Raw genomic sequence first — 24,166 nt, forward strand, 5'->3', positions numbered from 1 at the left:
ACCGAGATCCAGCATTGTATTCAGTTAGGCAAAAGCAAAGTGAAAAATAAAGGTACTTCTCAAATAGCATAGTGCTGGTCCTAATTTGATGGGGCACATTCACATTTTGTCAGGCTACTTCTAAAAGTCAAGGTCATGTAGAAATGTGAGTTGGGCCATGGCATGGAATTATTCTAAGCTGGAACAGGCCTGTTTTGTGTGTCTGTGGCTTAGGAGGGTCACTGAATATCAGTGGTTTTTGAGTACCTAAACCTCTCTGCAAATCCTAGCTTTTGTGTTTTCAACTAAGCAAATAATTGCTTGCTTTTCATGTCCTAGCCTACATGAAAAGGGTGTCTGTTTCAACAGGAATTTGATTGTTTTTGTTTAGAAAGGGCATGGGATCCAACTTCATTTTTTAAAATCTACTTTTAAAAAAAAATTAGAAAGCCCAATATTGTTGATTGTATCCAACATCATCACACAGAATACTGCAACAAGTACTTTTTAAATTATTATTCTGGAACATTTAACAGGAGGCAACTGGTTGGATTCATTTATCACAGTTTGCTGAATTAGGTGGATTCAATTAATGGGTTAATATACAATATGGTATGCCCAAATGTAAGAAGTTATATTATGGGCTTAGTCGGATACACACACCTAACTTGTTAATATATATCAGAAGCCAATGTTTGCGCCAAAAGACACACCCTTTTTCTGAACTCTGATAGTGGGAAAAAGTAACATATTAAACCACCTTAATCAAGAAAATACTTCTTTTTTCTTCCTTTGTTGGTTCTGAACAATAGGAATGTAATAAAGTGTAGTGTATGACTATGAAGCCCCTTTAGTTTTCTCCCTTCCCCCCTTTTTAACAAATTATTTTCATAAGTTATTTTCACAACGCTAGTAAAAACACTCTGGCCATATCGCACCTGGTCAACAAACTTTCAGAGAAAGAATGGGACTGTTTTCATTTTGAAATAGTTAGAGCAAAGGTGACATTTTCTCCTTTAGAGAGCACACTCCTTGTAGAATGTTATTGCCCCCTGGAATAGGATTACACAACAGATATCCTAGCCATGTTCTTTGGTTTGATTCCAATCTAGACCAATCTGTTAGCTGAAAGGTGCTTTTTTCAAGAGGCAACTGGACTTTCTGGTTTTTCTTTGAAGGCATTTCACTTCTCATCCAACAAGCTTCTTCAGCTCTGACTGGATTCCATTCTCCACCATCCAGTTAGAGCTGAAGGAAGCTTCTTGGATGAGAAGCGAAACATCTTCAAAGAAAAACCAGAAAGTCCAGTTGCCTCTTGAAAAAAGCACCTTTGGGACAACCATGATGACCTGGATGACTGAGAATATCCATAGACATTTAGCTGCTCAGTGTTCTTACAGTATTCTTTAATGCTGCCCAGTTTGGGAATCGTTGTGCTTGCTGTATCTAGTGGGTATACAGGTATACTTGACGTAACGACAATTGAGCCCAAAATTTCTTCTGCTAAGTGAGATAATTGTTAACTGAATTTTGCCCCATTTTACGACCTTTCTTGCCACAATTGTTAAATGAATCCCTGCAGTTGTTAAGTGAGTGACACATTTGTGAATTGAATCTGGTTTACCCATTGACTTGTCAGAAGGTCACGAAAAGTGATCACATGACCCTGGGACACTATAACCACCATAAATACAAGTCAGTTGTCAAGTGTCTGAATTTTGGTCATGAGACAATGGGGATGTTGCAATGGTGGTGTGAAAAATGGTCATAAGTCCTTTTTTCAGTGATGGTCACTAAATGAACTGTCGAGGACTAAATCTGTAGTTAGAATATTAAAAAATAATATTAAAAAATTACTAGGCTGTCCTTTCTGAAAAGTAGTGGGTTTACCAGTTTAGTGTCGTATTTAGTATTCTGAATATTAGTTATCACTAGCTGAGTAAGAGATATGAGTAGATATTAGAAGTTAAAATAGCTCGACCTGTAATTTTGGGTTTTTTTGGGGGGGGAAGTGCCAAGCTATGTGCCCAGCTAATTTGACTGTGTGATTGTGAGCCCTTTATGAAAAAGGAGGTGTCGCATTCTCGAACCAAGGGGGGAACTTGCCCTCTGAAGGGCAAATTAGGGATTGTACTAAAACAAAAACTGGATGGAGGCAGGACCAAAACAAAATCTCCTTTTACAGGAAGTCCTCAATTTACAGCCAGTTGCTTAGCGACTTGACCAGATTCAAAGTGCTGATGGCTGGGCCCTCTCCATGGTCACATGACCAAACTTTGGGAACCTGGCTGGATTTACAGCCATTTGTAGCATTCCATATTAAGTGACTGCATTTTACCATGGTTTTGATGAAAGCCAACCAGTTTTTGGCAAAGGTGCACCCATAGAGATCCACTAGTGAAGGACAGATTCTGCAGGTAATCCTTGACTTACAAAAGGTCATTTAATGACTGTTCAAAGTTACAGTGGCACTGAGAAAAGTGACTTATGACCGTTGTTCACACTTATGACCATTGCAGGATCTCCATGAACACATTTGTCAATCTGAAGCGAACCTGACTGGGGCCATTTTGGAGGCTTCAGGGTTGCCAGAATGTGAAGAAGGTATAGGGAGGGGGGACATAGGTAGATGGGGGTTTGTAGCCAAAACAAAATACTTTCCTGTGGGAACCAAGGACATTCCAACAGGTGGCTGGAGGAGCACGGTAGAGGAGGAGCACTGTATCCAGGCAACCAGCCAGCACCTTGATTGGACAATGTGACTGATTGTTTGGGGAAAGGGAGAACTTTCACATTTTAATCAGGTGAAAACTGCAGGAACTTTCAGAGTCAGTTTTCACCAGCTTGTGCCAATATGATATCTTCAATAAAATTGTTCTTCGAGGAACTTGTCTGCCTTGGAGTTCGGCTTTCTATGGAGTTACTTGGAATCCTGACATGATCAAAATTAAGATGCTTGGCAACTGACTCATATGTGTGACCTGGGATCATGTGATCACTTTTTGTGACCTGCAAAGTCAATGGGAAAGCCAGATTCACTGAACAATCATGTTACTAATTTAACTGCAGTGATCCATTGAACAACCTGTGGCAAGAAAGATCAGAAAATGGGGCAAGACTCGCTTAATTGTCTTATTTAGCAACAGAAATTTTGGGCTTAACTATGTTAGTAAATTGAGGGCTACCTTTACTATGGTTGTATGTTGAAGACTACCTGTATTTAATTTTGGTATAAATTTAAATAATCCTACATGTAGAATTAATTCCAACTATGCAATTTACACCAGGGAGGCAACAGTTTTCTTTATCAAGTCACATTGTGTTAGGTCTTTTAGGCCTTATTTGGCTGTGGAAACTTGTCCAGGTTACCAAAAACCCCAGATTGTGTGTGTATTTTAGAGCCACACTTTGTGAAGAGGTTTTAAAGGCATATTTTGCACATTTTTTGTTAGTTTGCATAGCCTTAGCATTTCCCCTTCTGACTCATGCCTGTGTTATCCATTAGGCACAACATATGCATGGCCTAGGGCTTATGAAACTTTGGGGACCCATTAAAAAACCCCTGAAAATATTGACTGGAGTAGTAAAATCAGAAAATTCTACATCCCCCAAATTAAATGCATTTAAGACATTATTGCTACTTTATTATGTGTATACTTCAATTTATTCCTTGCATTGTGTTGGAGAATGTAAGGCCAGGGAATATCTTTATAACTCTATGTTTTTTAGGCTCTTGCTACTACTACAAAGATAAATGTGCTGAGGGACTGCCAGGTTCTTAATTTGGCCCACTCCTGTTACATTACAACCTGTTAACAACTCTCGAAATTTATTCTCAAGGCTGTTGGCCACAGGTTGCACAGTTCTGTGACACAAAATAGAAAATGTGTTGTGCCCTGGAGTGTGAGAAAAGCTCTTAATATTGTTGTGCTGTTGCTAAACTTGTCTTCTGGGAGAGAACTGTTCATACACCCGAAACAGTATGGTCTGTATCAAACATCATTAACCAATAAAAAGTGAGGAGGAAGAATTTCCCATTCTCATCCATCATGTTTTCCACATCAGTCTTATGACCATGAAGAAACATTAGATATGGGATGAATCACAAACACCATCAACATGTAACTTCATGGCGAAGGGAGTATCGTCATTCATTTTTAATAACACAGTACTGGTTAGATGGCATTGATCTCCATTAGGATCTAACAAAACGTTGTCAGCGCCCAGCATAAAAATGTAGGCATTTGAAAAGAAACCAATACACGTAGTCCTCAACTTACGACCACAATTGAAGCCAAAGCTTATGTTGCTAAGTGAAACATTTAAGTGAATTTTGCCCCGTTTTACGACTTTTCTTGCCACAGTTGTTAAGTAAATCACTGCAGTTGTTAAGTTAGTAACCCGATTGTTAAGTGAATCTGGCTTCTCCATTGATTTTGCTTATTAGCACAAAAAGTGCTCCCGTGAGCCCAGGACACAACTGTCATGAATATGAGCTAGTTGCCAAGCATCTGAATTTTGACCACATGACCACATGGGGATGCTGCAACTGTCATAAGCGTGAAAAATGGTCCTGTCACTTTTTTCATGCTGCTATAATTTCAAACAGTCACTAAATGAACCATAGCAAGTTGAGAACTACGTGAAGAAGAGAACATTTGTGGCTCAGGGTTGAACTGTGGGGTCCTTGGTGCTCTCTGAGCTTCGCTGTTTTTTTTTGCAGACATTTCCTTACCCAACTAGGTAACACCATCAACATGCACTGATGAGCATACCTACCTAGATGGCTAAAAAACCCGTCTGCATGAAAACCAAGCTCAGAGAGCACCAAAGAGCCCAAGTTAGAAAAAAGTGAACCCAGTTCCAAGTACAGTATAATCGAAAGAATGGGTTTCGTCGTGGGAGGGGCATAAGGAGTAGCCTTCCTAAAACTCTCGGGATTAATCCGGGACTCGTTTGACCAGTATTGTCTCTGATTAAGGATTGCACCAGAGCTTCTCTCTTCCGTAGGAGAATTCTTAAGGCAAGAGGAAAACGTTGGACGGCAAGCGTCGGTTGCTCACTTTTTCCACTCTTACTATATTCTTTACACGCACCCAGCCCAACTTCCGCGAAAGCTCAGGTTGCCCTGTCGCTTGGCAAATTCACTCTCCGGAAGGGGATCCAGTGCGGGGCGGTTGGTTTTTTGCCATTCAAGCGAATGGCTGCAGTCTTTTCCTTCGCCTGCAATTCGTGAACGGACGGGGGTAATTTTTACCTGCCGTCTTTAGTTAACTGGAGAAAGGAGGGAGGGTTTGGTTGGGTTTCCCCATAGCAAAAGTCAAGCCGGGGGGTTGGGGGTGGAAGAGAGGCACTCCTAATGGACGAAACGGTGGAGAGGATTCTCGCCTCGGATTGCGATCTAACTTCCAGAATTGCCGGCCTTTCTCTTTGCCTTGGCCGAATTATTTAGTCCAGCCAGATTTGGGAGAAGGCAATTCCCGAAGTCTGAACTTTCGGATTGTGCCGAGCCGGGAATACGACGGCGTAATTGCGAATCGGGGTGTGAGCGCTGCGCTTCTAATTCGCCGACCCGGAGATCACCGGGAATCGCGAACGGGACCGAGCGGGGCTCCAGCGGCTGCGAGGCTCCGGTTGCGTTTGATATTTTTTTTCCCCCCCTCAGGAGGTGACTCGCTTTGTTCTCTTTCTCCCGACCGGCTCTGTCTCCCCCCCCCTCCCCTCCTTCAGGGTCGCACGGCGGCGGCGGCGGCGGCGACGACGGCGGCAGAGTCGGCGCCTCCGCAGCCCGCCATGGACAGCTACCGGAACCCCACCGAGGTGCAGATGAGTCAGATCGTGCAGCCGTGCCATAGCAACCACCACGGGGAGCTCAGCATCGGGCAGCTGCTGAAGTGGATCGACACGGTCGCCTGTCTTTCGGGTAAGCCGCGCTTGCTCTCCCGGCCTCTGGCAGACGGAGGGGCGGGAACGCGTTTCTTGGCAACCCGCCCTGGGCTGGATCAAACGGGCGAGCCCGCGGGTGGGCCGAGCGCGGCGGCGCAGCGCTCTTAAGGTAGACCGGGTGGGTTAGGGAAGAGGCTCTTCGAAGTGGGGAGCCGTCGGCCGGCAGGAGTGGGTGTTTTCAGGCGGGCTCTATGACAATTCACCACAGCCGGCTCGCCATGACAAACCTGCCAAGGCCAACTCGCTGCACACACCAATTCGCCGCGGGACAAGAGTTAACACTAATATTTAAAGATATGGTGGAACAGAATCATTAAAGAAAGGATGCAAAAGGAGAGGGGCAGGATAAAAGTTGCATGGCAAAAATTAAAATGATTTTTATTTATTTGAAACAATTAAATAAGAATTGTTAAATTGTCCTGCCACGAGTTGTCTTGCCGAGAGTTGGCCTTGCTTGCTGCAAGTTGGCTGTGGTGAGAGTTGTCCCCAGTGGTGAAATCCAAATTTTTTATTTTTATTTTTTTTATTTATTAATCATATTTCTATGCCGCCCACTCTCTGAGGACTCTGGGCGGCTTACAACTATCAACAGTATACTAAATAGCATATTGCCCCCAACAATCTGGGTCCTCATTTTATCCACCCCGGAAGGATGGAAGGCTGAATCAACCTTGAGCTGGTGAGATTTGATCCGCTGATCTGCTGAACTAGCAGTCAGCTGAAGTAGCTGCAGTACTGCACCCTAACCACTGCGCCACCTCGGCTCTTTTTTTACTACCGGTTCTGTCGGCGTGGCTTGGTGGGAGTGGTGTGGCTTGGTGGGCGTGGCAGGGGAAGGGTACTGCAAAATCCCCATTCCCTCCCACTCCCAGGGGAAGGATATTGCAAAATCTCCATTCCCACCCCACTCGGGGGCCAGCCAGAGGTGGTATTTGCTGGTTCTCAGAACTGCTGAAAATTTCCACTACCAGTTCTCCAGAACCTCTCAGAACCTGCTGGATTTCACCCCTGGTTGCCCCATTCCCTTCCAGGTGTGCTTTGCAAGGGATGGCATGCATGATAATTGGGGCCCTGAGGGTGGATTTCAAAAATCGTTAACTTGGGCATTGGGAGAGTTTCAAGTTTGTCTAGTCTAACTAAGAGAAGGACAAGGGGTGTGATATGATAGCAATCTTCCAATACCAGATAGTCCTTGACTTATGATCACTATTGAGCCCAAAATTTATGTTGCTAAATAAGACATCTGTTAAGTGAATTTTTCCCCATTTTATGACCTCTCTTCCCACACTTGTTAAGTGAATCACGACAGTTGTTAAAGTTAGTAACAAGGTTGTTACTGGCTTCCCCATTGATTTTCCTTGTCAGAAGGTTACAAAAGATGACCCCGGGACACTGCAACTGTCATAAATATGAGTCAGTTGCCAAGCATCTGAGTTTTAATCACATGACCATGGGGATGCTGCAATGGTCGTAAGTGTGAAAAATGGTCATAAATCACTTTTCTCAGCTCCATGGTAACTTTGAACAGTCACTAAACAAACTATTGTAAATTGAGGATTACCTGTATTTGAGGGGCAGGGACAAAGAAGAGGGGGTCAACCTATTCTCCAAAGCATCTGTGCAGATGGAAACTTATCAAAAGGGAGATCCAACCTAGAACTAAAAACTATTTCCTGACAGTGAGAACAATTAATCAATGGAATGATTTGCCTCTAGAAGTCCTGAGTGTTCCAGCATTGGAGGCTTTTAAGAAGAGATTGGACAACCATTTGCCTGAAATGGTGCAGGCAGGTGAAATCCAGCAGGTTCTGACAGGTTCTGGAGAACCAGTAGCAGAAATTTTGAGTAGTTCGGAGAACCCGCAGATACCACCTCTGGCTGGTCCCAGAGTGCGGTGGGAATAGAGATTTTGCAATATCCTTCCCCCAGGAGTGGGGAGGGAATGGGGATTTTGCAGTATCCTTCCCCTGGAGTGGGGTGGAAATGCAGTATCCTTCCTCTGCCATGCCCACAAAGCCACACCCACAAAGCCACACCACGCCCACAGAACTGGTACTAAAAAAAAATTTGAATTTCACCACTGGGTGCAGGGACTCCTGCTTGAGCAGTGGGTTGGACTAGAAGACCTCCAAAGTCCCTCCCAACTCTGTTATTCTGTATTCTGAAAGCAAAGTTATGGTTAAGCCTACATGTGGCCAATGAATATAGGAACATTGACAAGGTTTGGGGGGAGTGGCTAGAGAAGATGGCCCATCTACCACTGTTCTCTATCCTCTCATTAATTTGCTTGCTGACCATCACCAGGTTAGAAGCAGATAACAGCCCAATGGGTGGAGAAATAGGAATCTAGTTTCCTCCAAATAATATTGGAATATTATGTATAATATGTATATGTATTTTGGTATTACTGGATGGGTCTGAAAGGACTGGTGGTCCAAAATACTTGGAGGGAGTATTCTATCAATTTTATATAGCCATCCATTTTTGCCATCTTAACTCTGGATGGGGAATAGAAGTAAAAACCAACAAAACAAAAATGATGTCTAACAAAATAAACAATAATAACACAGTGACGCCTCCAGGCAGTCACCTCATGCCAAAGAAAACATCAACAATAGACTTACCCAATCTACAGGCTTCATATCTGGAGGAACATCTAGTCTTCACGAACTTATGAAATAGTTGCAGAACTAGGGTTAAAGAAATCTCACGGTGCATGTTGTTTAAAAAAGAGTGGGCACTTCAACAGAGAAGGCCCACTTCCTTGGTCCTGCCAAGTGGCACTTCTTAATAGACAGGAACCAGAGTATGCTACCCTGCCAGACCTAGTGGGCCCCACAGAAACAACTGAAGAAAGGTGATTGTAGCATGCAAGTATTTGCTTTTGCAGACCTTTTACTTTTAAGTTACTTCCACAGACCTAACCAGCTTGCCCAGAAATTATAATTGGATGAACTTTTCAGGATCACATATTTCCTGCAAAGGACCTTAACTCTTGTCTACTCATATAGCTTTATGAAACTTCCCTTCTTCTTCATTTGTAAGGCAATTAATCAAAGAGATAGACAACAATGAATTCAAGTTCTGCTAATACAGCTCAACTTTTTAAATCAAGCGAATGCTTGAATATTATCATGCCACAATTTAAGCTGCATAGAAAGGTTGTCTTAACCATAAAATTCCTTTCAGATTAATATGTAAAAAAATAACAGGATCTACCCTATTTTTTAACAACAGATTGATTTGGAGGCAACCTTGTAGCTAGGATATGAAGGCTGCAACACTTAGCTTTCCTGGTATCTATTTTTTAAAGGCAAACTGTTTTTGGCTGGAGAGGTTTCCTTTAGCTGTTCTCTTTCTTGAAGCTGTTTATTACTTTTTTTAAAAGTACCTTAAAGTAGTGGTCATCACCAGACCACTAGCAGTGACTTCCATAAATTAATTAGGCATTAGTATATTTCTTTGCCTGAATTTATTGCCATATGATTTCCTGAATAGCAATAGCACTTTGACTTTAATCAAAATGTATTCATTTCATCCGTATCATCATTATAAATACCTCTGTCATTTTACTCTTTTAATCATCTTTGCTGCTCAACAAAAAAATGTACTGACACTTTAGTGGGACATCTTTTAAATACAATGCACCACTGATTAATGAAAAATATTAAGATTTATCCAGTTTCAATGTCAAATATATTCTTCATATAACACACAGGTAGTCCTCAATTTACAACAGTTCACTTAGTGACTTCGAAGTTATAACGGCACTGAAAAAAGTGATCAATGACCATTTTTCAGGCTTTTGACTTGCAGCATCCCCATGGTCACATGATTTACATTCGGATGCTTGATAACTGACTCATATTTATGACGATTGCAGTGTCCCAGGTTCAAGTGTTCACCTCTTGCAACCTTCTGAGAAGCAAAGTCAATGGGGAAACCAGATTGACTTAACAACCGGGTTACTAATTTAATTACTGCAGTGAATCACTTAACAAATGTGACAAGAAAAGTCATAAAATGGGGCAAAACTCACTTAACAAATATCTCACTTAGCAACATAAATTTTAGGCTCAATTGTGGTCGTACGTTGAGGACTACCTGTATTGTCTATCTAGTCATTTCCCTCAACATCAGCCCTGGGAGATTTGCTGAGAGGAGAAAGAATAGCTACTTAAATGTCACCCAACAAGTGTTCAATCCTTGTTTTATTTCTTCTGCTACCTGCTCCAAAGTGAGTGACCATGACAAGATCTCAGTCTTTTGTTTGATTGTTATATCACTCTTCAAATACAGTGTTACCCTTATATATAGGAAATCATAATTGTCATTTTTTTTGCCTGTTCAAACAGCTTATATAGCACCATTTGAAATAACTTATATTTATTTAGCTGTCTCACTTCTGTTCACATTTGAATAAGATGAATAAAACTGGTTGCAAAGGTTTTTCAGTTAAAAAGCCTTCTGTAAATACTTCATTTCTCATAATTTTCATGCTAGGCAATTTGACATCAGTTTTAGAAATTCCCTGGGCAGGAAGCCATACTAATTTGTTCCTCAGCAAGGGCTTTTTGTTTATATTTAAAAATGCTAACATTATTTTAGGAAAACACTTTCTTTTAGAGTGTCTGAGATAGAAGTTAAGAATAACTAATTTCCTCATTGCTGTCTGGATCTGAAAACTTGTAAAGAGACTTCTTTTAAAAAGAGAGATAAATAGAATATTGGTAGTTAATCGATTTCACACAATCTTTAAAGAAATTATTGAATGAATTTATAATAAATAGTACATCTATCTCAATTTTTGTTATGATTACTGAGATGTTCTATCCAGAGCAATGGTTCAGATATAGTTCACAAGACAATAAAATATTGTATTTTATTGTTTCAGGATCAATACCATTACAGGGACAAAATCTCTGAGAAATTGGATTTTTTTTTAAAAAAATCTACCATACAGTAGTTGATGGCAACACATTTAATCTGGCTTTTAAAAGGCTACTGTGTATTTACTAAAATATAAACTCTTCAAATATTTAAGGAGTTGAAAAGCTGGCTTGGTGACTTTGGGCCTAGTCATTCTCTCTCAGCCCAACCTACCTCACAAGGCTGTTGTTGTAGGAGAAATAGGAGAAGGAAGGAAATACTCAACACCTTGAGTTATTTATAAAAACTATGGTGGGAGAAAAAAGGAAATAAAAATAACTAACAAAATTATCTTATGTTTTATTACGGCACATTAGTGTAGTCAGTGTACCCAGTGAAACTGTTAACCCTACTAGCTGTCTTTTAAGCTTCCCTCTTTTTTCATTACAGTTATTAGCAGTCTTATATAATATAGTATAAGAAAGTTGTATAGGATAAGGATTCAGAGAAACCCCTGGGAAGAAAGCATGTGAGCAGCGTTGGACTCTTGAGTTTCTTTCATTTTACTATTTAATCATGTTGATTTTGGGGCCCTTTCTAAGCAGTGATTAAACACACACATATAGTGTATGTAACTGACACAGTAAGCCTCCAAGCTTCCTAATAAAACGTTCTCTGCTTTCAATTTCATCTAAAGAAACATTTTCATAGTTGTTTCTATTAATTATTTCCCTTTCAAATTAAATCTGGTCAGAATAGACTTTTTGTAACATTTTCCCATTAATTGCAATTTTCCATAACCCAAATATTTTTGCAAATTTTCATCTCTAATCAGAGCCTGGGCACACCTCCTGTCTCCAAAGGGTTAGAATCTAGCTGATACGATTAGCTGGTAATGGATTATAACCAAAGATACGAATCTCAGCCATTTACTTGCCATTAAAATCTTTAACAACAAGAATTCTGAAACTGGCAACTGGCATTTGGATTACAGCAGAGAATAAAAGCAAGCTTGCATCTTTGGCCTGGCTTCTAAATTTTGTCAGGTGAATAATGTCAGGAAGAGGTAGTGAGACTAGGCTCCTACTTTCTCCCATATTTAACTATCTTCTGAAGAGCAGAAGATAAGCTATATATGTGGAAGCTCTTCTTTACTCCCACCAAGTAAAATAAGCATTGTTAATTAAAATTGTCCCTTACAGTTTCCTCAGTTAAACCTTAACATGGCAGTTAAAATAGTTAAATGGCTTTTGACTGTTCTCACATTAAATTAAATATGATCTAACACATCTGTTGATAGAGGCTGTTCTTGTGTAGTTTCTTATACAATTCTTAAACAACTGCCTGTGAAATGAAATTGAGGCTTGCAAGCTAGAACTGCCCATAAAACTCTAGAAATAATCCCTATATTAGAAGAGGTGGGTAACCTTTTAGTAAAGGGAGTGTTGGAAAGCTTAGCAATCTTTTGGAGTTGGCATTGCAAACAAACAAAAAAAAAGCTGAACCCTCTTTTCAGATTCAGTGGCCTTTCATCAATAAGCTTTCTGGGCAACAGCGTATTCACGTGCCTGGAATTTTTCCCTGTCCTGTAAATCCTCTTTTCTGGAGAAGCCTCGTGTATTGGACCCCATAATTCTTGCACAATAGAATTTGTACCATGGGGTAGATTGTGCTCTAGCAACTAGGATTTCTTGTTTCCATTCTAAACCTAATTGCAGTGAAGGAGGGGGAAAAGCTCTCTTTGGTGCAATGATGTACATAACTAATGTGGTTTGTTTGTCTTTTCAGCTGAGAGTCATGCAGGCTGCCCTTGCGTCACAGCTTCAGTGGATGATATCTATTTTGAGCACACAATTAGGTAACTGCCTCACTTCCTTGCCTTTTGCTGTTCAACTGGCTTTTAAATAGATGTTTCCTGGTGCTTTCAGCAAATGAAGAAGTAGACGAAATCTGTATCACATTAATTAGCTTTTTATAGTCTAAATAACTTTGCCAATTCTCAGTCATGGAGCCAATGAACAATATTAAGGGGGGGGGAAATGTGCATGTGACCTATTAGTTAAGCAGGAGGGCGGGACAGCATTTCAACTGTGGTGGCGTTTTATATTCTTAACTGAGAATACTGTGCAAATAATGATGGTCTTTGGCTTTTCTTAATGTTGAAAGGCATTCATGTAGGCTTCTCTGAAGAACAGGAGAACCACAGGGTTGTTTCAACTGCAGGGGTCCATTTTGGAATAGTTTTAAGTTATTTCTCCAGGAAAATGCTTTCAGCCATTGAAAACATGCTGCCTTTGCTGTTGTGCACCAGACCTCTAGAAAAGGATGATATTGGAACATAGGATACAGCTTTGGGGTTTTGCTTATTAAGAAGGAGCCAACACCCAAATATGGAATTCCAGCACATTTTGATGATACCGAGAGTAATTATGCATTTTAACATGCCCATCTTCCCTTCAATTAAGCAATTGTATTTATTCCAGCCTAAAGAAGACATAGGAAGCTATTTGTTCCTGGGTCAGACTGTTTACTTATCTAACATGGAATTATTTACTCATGTTATTGGAAAACCCAGGGCTTGTACCAACAACGTTCTGAAAACGGTCATAAGTCATATTTTTCTGTGCTGTTGTAACTTTGAACGGTCACTAAGCGACTGTTGTTAGTCAAGGACTATCTGTAAAGTCAGTTCTTTACCAATGAAAAGATGTAGGTATTTGAATAGATACGTTGAACATAAGCAAAATTGAAATGGGCATTAGTCCCATTTCGTCTGCTATTTTTAATATCTTCCTCATCTATTTTCTTTACAGAAATAATTTAATACAGCTTTAAGAGCAGTCTGGCATAATGTTCTTGTAGGAGTGGGTTATTTCTTTTAATTGATACATTATTTTCCTTTCCTTTTATTAGTTATCCTATGCCACAGCTCTCTTGAGTAACATCCAAAAATAGATAGCCATAAAGCATAATGCACATGAATCCCTGTTTGCATAGCGGAAAATAAATATTAAAAGCATCAAATGCTTGAAAATATTTTTGAATAGTGTAAATTGGAGGGGAAACACTATTCTGAATTTAAAATATGAAGTTCCCATCAATAAATTCTTATTGACTTATGACCTGGCATTAAAATGAAACAAGTTATGGCACCTGAAGAACGAAAAACACCAAAGAAGTAATTGTTGGGCAGAATTTTAAAGGAAGACACACCGGACAATGGATGATAGGGTGTCATTCAGTAAATTTATCTGATGTGTGGGACCTTCAGAGCATATCCCCAGTAACGTTCTCAGAACTGTGGATGGAATTCTGTTATTCCTTGATGAAATATTACATCCCTTGGATCCTACTGAAACTGTGTTATGGAGAGTATCTTTTTATTGTGATATGTGGCTTCTTTTTCACACTTTCGTTTTTTTCACCTCCTCCCATTTTTATGTCAGACAGCTGCTTATAGATTCTCCTTGGGAGTCATGTGGAAAGAATGAAGTCTGGTATGAACCTTTGCAGTACACATTTGTACAGTAGAATAGGCTACTGGTCTCCTAACCCACTGCTGCCCTGAAATAGCTAAATGTCCCTACTCATTTTCTGCACCTTCTCGATGTTCTTTGAGTCTAGACTCCAAAAGAAACTGACTATTTGGGGGCACATAGGTGATTGTGAAACTATCACCATCATCAGTTATCACTTAGTGACCATTTGAGTTTAGAACCTCCAGGTGGTACTTATGATCCAATTCCGTTGTCCAGGGGCCTTGGTGATCATGTGGCCACATGTTGGGCTCTTGGAACTAGTCCACATTTATGGCTGTTTGCAGAATCTTACAATCATGTCACAGTGGTGGGTTCCTCCTGGTTCGGCCCGGTTCCACCGAGCCGGTAGCGGTAACGATATGACATCACCGAAGCGGTTCTGTCCCCCCCGTCCCCCCACCCCCACGTTATTCTTACCTTTTATTTGGCCCCATCCCCAATCTATTGCTTCTCCTGAGTTCCAGCTGATGGCTAGAGGGAAAAAAACTGTTTAAACACTTGCAGCAGGGCTTCAAAGGGCCACCCTACAGCTGATCAGTGTTAAAAGAAAACAAATGAGTAGACTGGTGCCTACAAAAATAAATACATAGACCAGTGCCTGGAAAAATACATGAGTAGATCAGTGCCTGCAAAAATAAATGGGTAGATCGGTACAGCTCTGCAAGCAGTTAAAAGCCTGGTAGACCAGTACCTCTGCTAAATCCTAAATAATTGTCACATGACCATTAAGCCATGCCCACAAAATAAACCACGCCCACAGAACTGGTAGTAAAAAAATTTAGAACCCACCCCTGTCATGTAACCATATTTTTTGAATGTTTTCCCAAAAATCAAGATTGATTTCAGTTTTTGGCAAAACCAGCTCATAGCAAACCACCACAAAAATGATCAGAAAATTGGGTCAATCATGTGGATAACCACTTTTATGATCATCATGACTCTAATGAACCAACTCTAATACAGTCTTAAATCAAGTATCTGTATTTAAAAATTAAGGGTTGTTTATTCACCTATTATTTTAGCTCCTAGAAATCACACATGAGCTCATTTTAGAGATGTGTTTGACTTCCTTCTTAATGCTTTAAAATGGAAGTGGTTTCCTTTTTCTAGGGTACAACTAAAACATCAAAAATGTGACTCAGTTGGCCCACGATGATCGTTCATTTTATGCTCTAGAGAAGAGTCTTCTTTGGGATGTTTTTTAATGATCAAATCATCTAAAGTACATTGCTCAGCTGAAGTGCAATTATGGAGTATTACATTTTCTACCTGTTTGTCATATCAGTGCATTCCCTGATGTCAGTTGACGGAAACATAACTCAGTTATTATGTCCTACAATTCAGATTCTCTGAAAAGAATCTAGAAATAGTTTCTCTTCACTCTGAATTTGATGTATTTTATAGCAATATTTAAAAACGTGTGCATGTATCATAATTTTTCTGAGAAATAGGAAGGAGCACAGAAGGAAAGATAATGGCTGGGGTTTTTTTGTGCATTTTCCAACATGTAAGTTCTGCTAAAGTGAACTACAATTACAATAACATCCCACACTAACCATGCTTTTTTATACAAACTATGGTTGGCTTGGGTTGTATAGCAAATTAAGCCATAAGAAATAACAAATCTTGGGTTTACTCTGGGTAGAATCTGGATGAGTGAGCTGCTGTTTGGCGACCATTTTGGACTAAGTTTCTTAGAAGCACAGAAAGAAGTCATTTACTAGGAGAATTGTAATGCAGATCAGTTTAGATTTGTTTAGTCTTTTTAAACCATACGTAACTTCATTGTTCATTGAGTCCTGTTTTTAAAGTATAAAGGGTTCTGCAAAACCTGAAACAACTCTTAAATAGTGAGGGCTAATATCTGGATTAAAAGGATTGAATTGTCCTTTTGGATTCGTCAGTAGATCATTCTTCATTTGCCTTTATTATCTAAAACATTTTGTATCTTCCATATATGCTCCATTTACGTTTCATCCTTCTTAAAGCTGTACAGGTAGCCCTCAATTTATAATCATATTTGAGCCCAACATTCCCATTGCTAAGTGAGGCAGTTGTTAAGTGAGCCTCATTTTATAACCTTTTTGGCCATAATTGTTAAACAATTTACTTTTGTTGTTAAGTGAATCATGCAGTCATGAAGTGAATCTGGCTTCCCTCACTGACTTTGCTGGTTGGAACCTTCCCCATCCGGGAAGGTTACAAATGGTGATCACATGACCCCATGACATTGCAACCATCATAAATACATGTCAGTTGCCAAGCATCCAAATTTTGATTACATGACCATGGGGATGCTGCAACAGTTGTAAATGTGAAAATCGTCCTAAGTCCCTTTTTCAGTGCTGGTGTAACTTCAAATAGTCACTAAACAAATGGCTGTAAGTCGAGGGCTGCCTGTACTTAACCTTCCCTTGAGGACATGCTAAGAAGGGTTTTATGTTCTTCGATGATTAGGGAACTCTTAAGAAGGAGCTTGCAGTCTTTACTCTCCAGTATTAATTGTTGTGGTGAGTTTAGTGAATGTTATGAATTTATTCAGGATTTATTTATTTTTACTATTTATTGGCTAGATTTATATCCCATCCTTTAATTTAGCTCAAGGTAGCATGTTCTTCTCCTGTTTCCCTCCATCCCATCACCATACAAGCATGATTGACCCAAAGTCACCTGGTGAATCTTTGTGGCCTCATCGATTCCTGTCTAACACCTTAATTCCTGCAACAAAATGTTTTGGTATGAAATGTTAAAGCAGGTCCCAATATTATTTGAAGAATCCTTCTCATGAAGGTGCTTAGGTCTTCACCATTTGATTCTACACTAGGCAACTGAAAGTTGAGAGAAAGCCAATTCTGGTTAGGAAAGTTGAATGAAACATAAACATCTATGAGTGACTGCATGTTCCTTTTCATTTTCCGAGTATCAGACATGACTAAGTGTATATTTAGCTACATGTGAAATCTTATCTCTATGTCCTAACCAGTGAATCCAAAAGCTCTGGAACTGTTGGCTTCCAAATTCTTCTGTTTGGGAGAAAGGAAAAATAAAATAACATTTATCCACAAGTCTCCTGTCTGTCCAGAACAGTATCTTAATCCTTCTGTCCAGATAGATGTCTGCAAGAATTACTTTTAAGTGTGTGGGTTTTAGACAGCCATTGGAAGTGACAATCAACAAAAGAACCAAACAGCTGCTCAGAACTTAAGAATAGCTCCAAACGAACAACACAAGACATTTATAAGCTAAGGAAAATAGGACAAGACAATCCTGTTGATGATGTTACCTAGTGTGGTAACAAAACGTTCAGAAACTAAATTGAAACAAGCTTGGAAACTGCCAAAATCTAAAACCCGAGCTAGAAGTATTTTCTATTATTTCAAAGCCATTGGAAGTGTTTAGATTACCAGCATGTTTGTAAAATAGTACTTCCCACTCAGATCAATTACATATTAGAACTGCAAGATGTTTTCTATCAGTGGCATTTTGGAAAATTTTATCTTACCTTTCATTTTCCCCCCCTCTATTCCTAGCGTGGGGCAAGTTGTCAACATCAAAGCTAAAGTGAACCGAGCATTTATTTCTAGCATGGAGGTATGTATGCTTCAACACTGTCTTGTGGGTCTGTTTGCCTTGACTTTTGGAAGCTATGTTTCAGATACAGTTTGCATTTTTTGCCCAATAAGTGTCCAAACTCTTCCCTACATGCTTCTGAATTGTCCACTTAGAGTTGATTATACACAGGTTGCATCTTCAAACCAGATGTAGACAACTGACCACACTGTTCCATTTTTGCAATCCCAAGGTGCTCATCAATGTGATGGCATTAAGTTGCAGGTGTTCAGTGGCTTTTCTCTCTTCTGCGGAAATGAGATATTGGCTACACTATGTCTACATTTTCTTATGGAAGTATATTTGAATTCCACGTGTTCCTAGGACACTCTTCTATCAGATGATTGACCCATACATTGGTTCAGGGTGAAACTCATTGCAGTCCAAAGGATGAGCTTTGTTTGCTTGCATGTCATTGACTGAATTTTATTTTATTTTATTAATTACTCTTCCCCCCCCCAATATAAGACAAAAAGATTGAGACACTTATCTATAAAAACACTTGTAAAATCAATTTCATATGAAACAAAAAGCTAGCATTAACAAGTTAGCACTACTAACAAACAGGAGAATGAAATTTGTATACCTCAGCACAGTTGCAAAAAAAAAAAATCACAAATGGGGTGCAATACCTAAAATAATATAATCATCATGCTTCAACCTATTGCCAAAAAACTTGAATTTAAAGGATTATGGAAATGTTTCTTGGGAAGGAAATACAACATTGGGACAGAAGTTGTAGAAAAAGTTAAGACTGCACTGTATCTGGTAGATTCATGGGCATCTTTAGAATCACAAAGCGTTATACAAATGTTTATATTCCCGTATCAAGCATCCTGTCAGTGGAAAAAGAGTTTTGCCAGAAAGCAGATCAGATTTATCAATTTCTGCTTCGGGCGTAGCAGTGTATTTCAACAGTGTAGTTGAAATACAATTTGTGTATCGCACATCCTATAGCCGTTGTTGAGATTCACACAACAGCATTGCATCTAATAAAAATTGTATCTAACTCATCTAATTGGGCTTTTGATTTGCTCCTGTAAGTCCTGCAATTTAACAGCAACATTGCTAGGTGAGTATTTTGTGGAATACTCAAGAAACGGTAACATAATAAATAACAACATCCTGTTTGCTCAGGTGGGTTGGGGGAAGATGTGAGGGTCTTAAGAACAGTGTCCTCACTTTGACAGGAAGTTTTTTCTATTTGTTTATTTCAAGTTGAATAGGACACACAAACACACACAGAGACAAGGCTGAACATGTGGGCTCAACCTCCAGTGCCTTTTCTTACTCTCATTTAACAGAAAGACTTGATGGAGACTTAGGTAGTCCTTGACTTATAACCACAAATAAGCAAGGTGGTTGTTAAGTGTGTCACACCTAATTCTAGGACTTTTTTTTGCTATGGTTATTAAGTGAACCATTGCAGTCGTTCAGTCATGTGATTGTTGAGTGAATCCAGATTTCCCCCATTGATTTTGCTTGTTGGAAGCCAGCTGCAAAGGTTGTAAATGGCATTGACTTGACCCCAGAATACTGCAGCTGTCGTAAATTCAAGCCAGTTGTCAAACACCCAAATTTTGATCACATGACTGTGAGGAATGCCATGAGCTATTTAAATGCGAGTAACAGTTGTAAGTCACTTTTTCCAGTGCCCTTGTAACAGTCACTAAAGAATGGTTGTAAGTCGAGAACTGACTGTATTTGCTTGAGGGCAAATAGAGATTGCTATGCAAATAATCCGTGTTTGGATAATACAAGTAGAAGCCCTTCTGCAGAATTTTTCTGTGATAAGACTTGGAGATCCCTGCCAGTGCAAGTATTCATTACTTAATAGTGGAAAATCCACTACTTAATGATGGAAACATCAGGAACCCTGGAACTGCCAGCATGTTTCTTCTTACTTGTGCTCTGTAAAAATTCAGTGTCCTCAATGGAATACAGCCTTTGATTTGTGATGTTATCCTCTGTATGGACTAGAACTTTGTGAATGTTCATTGAACGTGTGTAAAACTGAAAAGCAGCACTTTCCTGAATGCCAAGCATTGTGCTATGTACAGAACTTGCATAACTCTCTCTTAATGTTAATTTTTCCTTTTAATTTTGATTGCTTTTTTTGTAATAATACACAAGTTTCTATGCAGGCTCAAGGGGGCCATTTCCACTCCTTTTATTTGCAATTTGGCTTCCTTTGTAAGTGAAAGGAACAGTTTGATCTAAGGGATGTCAGGTTTTGTTTTGTGTTCTTTTGCTGCCTCAGGGAACAAACTTTTGTACAGTAATTCATTTGCTTAGAAAACAGTAGCAGATAGAACACAATTATTGCACTGCTTACTGTCTTCTAAATATCGAAAGTATGAATTGCCCAAACACTGGAACAAAACACAAAGATAGTGAGCAGTGCAGTTCCTTCGGGTGGTACAAAGTATTCCTTTGAGGAAGGGAACTATAATATTTTTTTAATTGATTGATTGGTGAAAGGTAATAGATATTGGGCTTTTTTTTTTTAAAGAATCGGCCTTTCTCATAGAGTGTTTTCATCCTTTCTCCTGGCGATGGTTTTCAGGTTGGGGTGCAGGTCAGCTGTGAGGATCTCTGCAGTGGTCAGCAATGGAGTGTGTGCAAGGCATACGCAACATTTGTTGCTCACAGCAAACTAAATTCTAAGGTACGTGTAAAAACAAAGAAGTACTTAATTTCTCTCACCGCTCTCCCTCCCTCCCTCCCTTTCTCTCTCCCTCCCTTCCTCTCTTCTTTGGAAGAAAGTACAGAGCAGTTAATTGCATTGTAATCCTTAACATTTATTTACAAGAAATAACCTTCATGTTTATTCTTTCGGACGAGATGCGAAATATTTGTTTTCATGTCATTTATTTACTCCATTCATACAACTGCCCACTTCTCTGGGTGGCTCTCAAGGTTTAAAACAATTAACAACATTGACAAAGGAAAATGGTAAAGTGATAAAATCTAATAATACAAAACATTGCACCAGAGACCACAACTCAATCAGACAGCAAAATCATCAGACTTTCTGGCTCTGTTCCTGAGTGAAGAATCAGGTCTTCAGGGCCTTCTTAAAACCCTGATTTATTTGCCACATCACTGCTGGGTAATGCAGGGGGGCATCAAGATATTTTAACTCCTATGTGGTTTATAAGCTCATCAAGTTAAAAAAAATTAAACACACCCTGGAATCAAGTTATGATTTGGTTATAGTGACTCCATGGGCCCAAATCTTGGCTGTATACCAGAATGCTTTGTCATTGACTTGACCCAGGATGCCTTTTGGTTTTCAGCCTAGTACATCTCTCTGTGGTCTCCCATCCATTTATTAATTAGTACTAATCCTCCTGACTTTTTTGAGATCAGCTGAGGTAAGCTCGGTGCTTTTTTTGTTTATACATTTCTGAAAAGAGTTCTGCAATACTGAAATAGGATGCTATTGCTCATTTATTTTCAGAATGTGTAGGTTGGTGCAGAGTGACAAACATATTGGCAATGTGGTTTGATTGATGGGGTGATACCAAATGAAAGTTGATTGCACAGTATTTATAAATTATGCCAGGATTGCAACTCCTTGCATCTTTATGAAGCAGGAAGTCTGGCTATGAAGAAAATTGTTTGAAAATAATTATGTATAAGGTTACAATGAAACTATTACAGCTACATACAAATGACTTCTTGAAATTCTCTCCTGTGTAGTGTATAGCTAACTGAGGACTGTGTGTGAGTGTATGTGCGCGCATGTGTATACATATATTGCTGTTGCTGCATTGCTTTATTTCTTTTGATTTTTCCCATTTTTTTAATAAGTAAATCAAAGCAAAATTCCTCACAGAACTAAACTAAACAGCATGAATTATTTTGCAGTCTGCATTGACTTGGAGAGTAATTCTACAGAGGTAGAGTTCCTGTCTTGGAGCCAGTATTGTTCAACATTTTTTTTAAATTATCTGAATGATAGGATTGATAGGCAACCTATGAAATTTGGCGGGGGTGCTGGACACTCTTTGAGTTTGGTTGTTTTCTTACAGACGTTTCATTACCCAAACTAGGAAATCTCATCAGTATTAGCATCAGCAATTTAGCATTGATGATGTTACCTAGTTAGGCTAATGAAACATCTGTAAGAAAACAACCAAGCTCAGAGAGCACCAAGAACTGCTCATTTCAACCCTGAGCTACAAATATTCTTCTTTATCGGTACTTATAACATTTACATTAAGTATTGTAAAAATTCCCCATTTCCTTCTTAGCATCTTTCAATAGAATTACCCTATTAACATCAAATATCATTATTCTCTTCATACATATACTAACAATTTTCATCTTATTTATAACTCTTTCTAAATACATTTTCTACTTATTTTTGGTCTCCTTCATTTCCAAACTCCATTTTTATTCTCCAACCATTGATAAAATACTTCCCATACCATATAATATTCAGTTTGCTCTTTCTCTTCAATTGCTAATGTTAATCTATTCATTTCTTCACATTCTAATATTTTCCTTATCAGCTTCTCTTCAGTTGGAATCTCTCCACTTTTCCAATGTTGTGCAAATACAATTCTAGTTGCAGTTAATACATGAATAATTAAATATACATTCTCTTTATTATAGATTTCCGGTAAAAATCTTAACAGAAATATTTCTGGTTTCAACTCAATACCTTGTTGTATCATCTCTTCCAACCATGGAATTTTTTTCCAATACTTCTTTGCTTCTTCACCACATATGATAGTAAGATCCAGGTAGTTGGTGACACTTCCAACATTTAGCTGATTTATCTTTAAACATCTTTGCCAACCTCACCGGAGGTAAATGCCATCTGTAAAACATCTTATACAAATGCGATTGACATCGTTAATTTGTAGTTCCTATCCCACAATTTCTGCCATTTATCCAATTCTATCGCATAACCAAAGTTTTTCACCCATGCTATCATTGTCTCTTTTACTTGTTCCTCCTCCAATTTCCTACCCAATAGATAATTGTACAATTTCTTTATTGGCCTCTCTTCAGAGAGGTGTGGTCATTGAAAGTTGAACAAGCACTATGAAACAGCTACTAGAAGGGCTAACATAGTGAAGTAAAAAATCAAATGCGTTAGAGCAGGGGTGTCAAACTTGTGTCATCGTGGCGTCATCACGTGATGTATCGCAACTTTTTCCCCCTTCGCTAAACTGGATGTGGGCATGGCCAGTGTGTGATGCATCTGGTCCGCAGGCTGCGAGTTTGACACCCCTGCATTAGAGTATCAAAGAAATGTGAAGTCATTAAATTCTTTTCTACTTGGCACAGGTGAGACTACACCTGGAATACATCATAAGATTCTGGGCACCATGTTTCCAGAAAGATATTTACAGGCTAAAGAAAGTTCTTGGATCTTGGAAAAAAAACTTAAGCTGAAATAAACCTGTTTACTATTTCAGGGGAGGCCATCAGCAAACCCTAGAGTTATAGATTAAACCAGGAAGTTATATCTAATAACTTAATATAACCAGGACCTTTTTATAATTCAAGCATCATCACTGTTATAAAGTTGATTTGTGAATTTAAAACACACTGGCAGACCATGGGGAGACATACAAAGTAGACTTCTCAGGATTTAAGTAAGCCATATCTCTTCTACAGGGGCAGATTTTTCTGTCCACAAATTGCTTGGATGTGTTTCTGTCATCCTATCATTATTAATGTGTACTTTCATATGCAGCCAAATCAATAATTCTTTTTGAAGTTGCATTAAGTAATATATCTGGGCATACCCAAGCCAAACTACATATTTATGTTAGCAGCAAGTTTTAATATTGTGCTCAGGGCAAGGCATATCCTTTTTGTAACAAGAAGCAATTGTACAGGAAGAGGATTTAATTTTTCCAGGTATTTACCTGCTAAGAAACCCCTTCATCTCACAGAAGTGATTCTGGAACATTATTTCCAATCTTCTACTCCATTCAAGAGAGTAGAATATTTATTAGGATGTGCATTGATCCATATTCAAAGATAGAAAGGTGGCTTATAGAATACCGAACTACAGAGTTGGAAGGGATCTTGGAGGTCTTCTAGTGAAACTCCCTGCTCAAGCAGAAGTCCTTATAGCATACCAGACAAATGGCTGTCCAGTCTCTTACTAAAAAGCTCCAGTGTTGAAGCACCTACAACTTCTGAAGGCAAACCATTCTGTTGATCGTTCTCACAGTCAAGAAATTTGTTCTTATTTC

The 24,166-nt window shown here is 39.1% G+C and overlaps 1 protein-coding gene across 2 annotated transcripts in view; it reads left to right on the top strand.

The window, feature by feature from the left end:
• Positions 1 to 24,166, top strand: part of ACOT11 (acyl-CoA thioesterase 11) — a 72,172-nt gene that overhangs the window by 18,502 nt on the left and 29,504 nt on the right. Inside the window, exons 1-5 of one of the 2 annotated variants that reach the window (XM_034415147.3) lie at positions 4,880 to 5,225; positions 5,710 to 5,902; positions 12,583 to 12,652; positions 17,864 to 17,924; positions 20,509 to 20,610. In XM_034415147.3, coding sequence (XP_034271038.1) covers positions 5,773 to 5,902; positions 12,583 to 12,652; positions 17,864 to 17,924; positions 20,509 to 20,610 — 363 coding nt within the window. In that variant the 5' untranslated portion in view covers positions 4,880 to 5,225; positions 5,710 to 5,772. Of the gene's footprint in view, positions 1 to 4,879; positions 5,226 to 5,709; positions 5,903 to 12,582; positions 12,653 to 17,863; positions 17,925 to 20,508; positions 20,611 to 24,166 lie in introns of those variants that run through there. The other variant, XM_087889746.1, reaches the window with a different exon arrangement.

The sequence above is a fragment of the Pantherophis guttatus genome, chromosome 3 (genome assembly GCF_059756535.1).
Source record: "Pantherophis guttatus breed Tessera chromosome 3, ASM5975653v1, whole genome shotgun sequence".
Taxonomy (NCBI): domain Eukaryota; kingdom Metazoa; phylum Chordata; class Lepidosauria; order Squamata; family Colubridae; genus Pantherophis; species Pantherophis guttatus.